This window comes from Hipposideros armiger, unplaced genomic scaffold (assembly GCF_001890085.2).
Source record: "Hipposideros armiger isolate ML-2016 unplaced genomic scaffold, ASM189008v1 scaffold_867, whole genome shotgun sequence".
Lineage (NCBI taxonomy): Eukaryota > Metazoa > Chordata > Mammalia > Chiroptera > Hipposideridae > Hipposideros > Hipposideros armiger.
The window spans coordinates 730,984-735,834 of NW_017732217.1; the positions used below are offsets into that span (position 1 = coordinate 730,984).

The window sequence follows — 4,851 nt, forward strand, 5'->3', positions numbered from 1 at the left end:
AGAGAGAGAGAGAGAGAGAGAGAGAGAGAGAGAGAGAGAGAGAGAGAGAGAATGAGAATGAGAGACAAGGAAACATTAGACAGACACACAGAGATCATGACGGAGGGAAGTAGTAGAAACAGACAGAAAAGAATCAAGTGTCTGAACTGGGATCACATTCCAGAGAAAGATGCCATCCACTGGGTGATGCGCCAGTACAGAGACACCAGTTGCCCAGCCCCAGCTGGGACTAAAACGCTTGTCAAATGAATGAAAAGTCCCAGGAAGAGCCCCAGAAAGACAAACCCAGAGACCTCTCAGAGGAGATGACAAGGGAGATCCCAGCCAGTCCTAGAGACAGGGAGATGGAGCCAGTGACCCCTCTCTTGAGAGTCACCCCTCCTCTGTGGTCCAAACCTAGCCTTTTACCTGCTGAGCTGCACGGGCAGCTGAGGGGTGCTCTGGAGTAGACTGGCCATGGGTACTCTGGTGGTGTGCCCTGCAGCTTTGGGTGTGCCGAGAGTGGGGGTAAGGGCTGCTCTTAAGTCATCTCTGTCTATATCCCCTTGCTCTCTTTCCAAGTTCTCCCAGTGATCTTTATTCTCCCCATCTTCATGCCCTAGCTTGTGTACCCCTGGGCTCACAGTCAGCTGGGATGCTGCCCTTGGAAGCCACTTTTGCCCTTTAGGACTAGTCGGGCCAGGCTGACCTCAGCTCTTCTCACTGTGGTCAGTGGTGGTCATTTGCCCTGGAGTGGGGCAAAGGCTTTTCCGCTTTTGCCATCTGGGGCTCTGGGTCTGATTTGGAAGGATGGGTTGAGGGACTGTGGCAAAATGATAGGCCAGGTATGGGGGCTGGGTCTCTTTGGTGTTTTGGGCATTTGGTTCTATTTCCCTGCCTGGCTGTGTGACCTTGGGCAAGTCACACTTTCTGTCCTGAGCAGGAGTTTCTCATTCTCCAGGGCCTATTTCCATAGCTCTTCACACTTTCTCTTTCTCACTTTGTCTCTGAAATTCTGTCTCTCGCTTTGCTTCTGCCTCTACAATCTCTGCCTCTATGTTTTTTTTTTTGGTCTCTCATGTCCCTGTCTCTCTCTCCCTCTGTGTCTCTGTGTCTTTGTCTCTCACTATTTTGTCTCTGATTCTCTCTGTGGCCTTTCTGTTTCTGCTTCTCTCTCCCTGTAAGGCTTTCTCAGTCACCGTCTCCTCAGGACTCTGGGTCTTTCTCGCTCTCGCTCTCTCCCTCCCTCTCTCTTTCTGTTTGTCTGTCTTGCCTCCACTAGTCAGATTGCAGTGGGCAGGACTGAAGCCAGGCTGGTGCTGAAGCAGTATTTGGGAGAAAGGTGGGGCAGATGGAAGCCCCAGGAGAAAGAATATCAGATCTGAATAGTCCTTTCCCCTGTTCTCCGAAGCCTCTCGTGAGCTCTGGCTGCTGTTGGCCCCTGCCCCAGAAACTGGCCTTATTTCTCAAACCCCTGGCCAAGTCAGAAGAGCAGGTTGCCAAAACCTGGAGCGGGGGTGGGACTCCAGTGCCTGGGGGTAGCTTGGGGGAGAGACCCCCTGAAGGCAAATGTCTGGAAGCCTGGATGGAGGTGTGCAAGCTCCCCCATGTGTCCAGTATTTTCACTGTAGCATCTTTGCCACAAGCTTTTTTTTTTTTTTTTTTTTTTTTTNGCCAGCAGCCAGCGTGAGCGGCCAGCAGCCGCAGTGAGCGGCCGTCCAGAAGCCGGCGACTGATCTGCCTCGCCTGGGAAGAGCGCAATGATGGTGCTAACTTGGGCCAGTGAAGCAACGTCCTCCACTGAAGAACTAGACTGAAGAACAAAATGACAGCAACTTGTCTGTTCCCCTTCCCCTAATTCCCCAGCGCTGTTCCCATCCCCCCAATTCCCCAATAAAAATCTTAAAAAAAAAATTAAATGGTAACTACTTTTAGTAATAGGTAATGTATGTATCTGGATGTTTTCTGTGCAAAAGTAACAAGGGGACTTTCTGAACTTCCCTGTCTCTACCTCCTTGCATCTGGTGTACTTGGACAGGTGAAGTCATAAAGTCAAGCCCAGGGAAGAGGACATGAAGGAGGAAAGTGTATCCAATACACAATAGATGTTTTGTTTTGTTTTTACCAGAACTCTTGAATTCAAAATCTTGGGGCACTTGGGGTCCATCTAGTGAAGGGGCCAGAGGAGGAACCCTGGGGATTCTTTAGGGAGAGAAGAATAGTTCAGGCTACAGATCTCTGGGACCCCCTTTTTAATCAGAGCAGCTTTCTTTTTTCTCTCTCTCTTTCATCATTTACAGGGCCTGGTCATATGGCTTCCTTTGAATAAAAGGTTTATGTTAAAAAAAACGGAATACCATTAAGACTAGGTGATCTCCAAGCCTAAGGAGGACAGGCTGTTGAGATAGGATAGATTCATAGTTAGTGATGAGTTGCTGGATGGGTGGGGATGGCAATGGGGCATGAAGGAGGTCTGGGGATTGATGATAAATTGGGTTTGAGGTTGATGATGGAGCTGGGTAGAATAAGAAGAATTGGTAGATTGGGGTTAAGATTGAGCTTGGGATTGGATAGATATATGATGGGGTTGTTTTTATAGTAGTGGGATTCAGATTGAAAATGGGAACTGGGTACTGACGACTTCAACAGGTGATTGGGATAGAAAATAGGGTTGGGGCTGGGGAGAAAAATGATAGTGGAGTTCAGTGTGACTAAAGGATGAAGGTAAGGTTGATAATATATTTTAACATAGGGATTGGGAAGGCGTTCATAATGGGAGTTGAGGTTGGGGTGAGATGTACTTACTGTTGCAGATAAAGATGGAGTTGAGGTTGAAATGGGGAACATGGAAGCAGGGGTGATGGGGATTGGGTTGAGGTGGTCAGTGTGGGCTGGGGCCAAATAATTTGGTCATTTGATCAACATGGAAATTTGATGATGTGGTTGGAATGGAAATAGGGATTGGGATAAGAATGGGGTTGGAGTTGGATGGACATGGGGATTGGTAGGAAGTGCAATTCAAATAGTGGTGAGATTTGGGGGTGGGGAAGGCAGGACAGACTTCACTCTAGACTAGCACTGCCTGGCTCCACCCCATGTGGTATCATTGGTGAGATCAGCGGCTCTGAATGTCACCAAAATTGGGAAGACCGTCTCCTACCATATCCCCTCTTTCAATGTGGAATGGGCTGGGGGTGAAGGAGATGGGAAGCAGGCTTACCATTGCCCTTAGTGAAGTTAAAAATGGCGGGGTAGCTGCCGCGGCCACTGAACTCCTCCCCCTTGTCCACAAGGGCCTCCTTCACGGTTTGGTACCCGCTGAGAACCACCACCTGCCTGGTCCCCAGGTGCACTGTGTACACGGAGCCATACTCCTTGCTCAGCTGGGGGCAGAAAGACAGAGGTCATGGCGGGGGATGGGGCTGTGGGACCCCTCTCCCTGGTCCTCCCTCCTCCCCCAAGCCTAGCCCTGTTACCTTGGTGAGAGAGGTTACTATGTTTTGGGAGTTAAGCTGCAGCAGATTTCCCAGGATTGGAAGGGGCCTGGGGCCTGGGGGCAGCCGGCCTTTGCCCCTTGAGCTGAGAGTCAGGAACAGACAGGTGAGAACCAGGAGCAGGAGCAAGATGGCTGTGCTTATACTGTCCATGGTAAAGGCAGCTGCAGGCATCTGGGGGACAAAGTGGGAGAAGGCAGGGCCGGGAGGGAGTGGGACTTGACTTTTTCCAGGCCCTGGAAGTGAGGGCACATGGAGAGAAGAAATGAGGTAGATAGAGAAGCAGAGACAGGCAAAGGCAGGAGAAGGGAAAAGAAGACAGAAGGAGCCAGGAGGGAGGGAAGGCAAGGGAGAAAGGGAGAGGGAGAGAGAAAGAGAGAGAGAGAGAGAGAGAGAGAGAGAGAGAGAGAGAGAGAGAGAGAGAGAGAGTTGGAAAATAGAGGCCTAAGTAGTCAAAATACAGAGACAGTAAGAGAGACAGAAGTAGAGACAGAGATAGATGGAGAGGGACAGAAGAGAGATACACATGGAGATAATAAGGGATACTGAAAAACATCTAAATATTTATAGGTGTCTGTCTGTCTATCATCTATCATGAGACTGTCACACAGAGACAGTGATTAAAGAGAGATAGAGATCCACAGGAACAGAGACAGACAAGTCAAGACAGATAGAGAGCCAGACAGAGAGAAAATCACAGAAAGAGAGGCTGACAGAGAGTGACTAGAGAAAGAGACAGAACTAGAGAGACACAGAGCTAGAGAAAGAAGAGAGAGATGGAGAGGCAGAGCTAAACACAGAGAGTGATACAGAGAGATAGGAAAGAGATACATAGAGACAGAGATGAAAACAAATAATATAAATGGAGCCGCATTAAAATGGAGTCAGAGCTGCCATCATAGAGGAACTGCCTTGTATCTCATGTTTCAAAGTTCCGGAATGTTAAAAAAGGGTAACATGGTGTCCCAGAGAACTGCTTGCAAAAATAACAAGAAAGCAATTATTATGACTACTGACTGGACTGAAAATTAAAAACATTCTGTTCAATAAGTGTAACTATGGTATATTATCCGCACCAATAGAAATGTCTTCCTTCTATTGATGTAATCGTTCTCCTTCCCTTTCTCATAAATCCCCCTTGCTTTTGTCTCATAATTGGAACACTGTTTTGGTTTCTCCCTGAATCAGTGCTTCCTGAATAGCTATTCTTACTGATCTCAAATAAATGTTTGTTGTCTCTCACTTTGGCCTTTTATTTTTAAGTTAACAGAGAGACAGAATAGTGAGATACACAGAGACAGAGAGACATGTAGACAGAGAGAGAGAGAGAGAAAGAGAGAGAGAGAGAGAGAGAGAGAGAGAGAGAGAGAGAGAGAGA

The 4,851-nt window shown here is 48.1% G+C and overlaps 1 protein-coding gene across 1 annotated transcript in view; it reads right to left on the reverse strand.

Annotated features, from left to right (window-relative positions):
• The window catches only part of CYP2F1 (cytochrome P450 family 2 subfamily F member 1), a 15,036-nt gene extending 11,410 nt beyond the window's left edge, over positions 1-3,626 (reverse strand). The window contains exons 1-2 of the mRNA XM_019629730.1: positions 3,456-3,626; positions 3,200-3,362 (exon numbers count right to left, since the gene is read on the reverse strand). Coding sequence (XP_019485275.1) covers positions 3,200-3,362; positions 3,456-3,626 — 334 coding nt within the window. The remainder of the gene's footprint in view (positions 1-3,199; positions 3,363-3,455) is intronic.
• Positions 3,627-4,851: the final 1,225 nt, after the last annotated feature.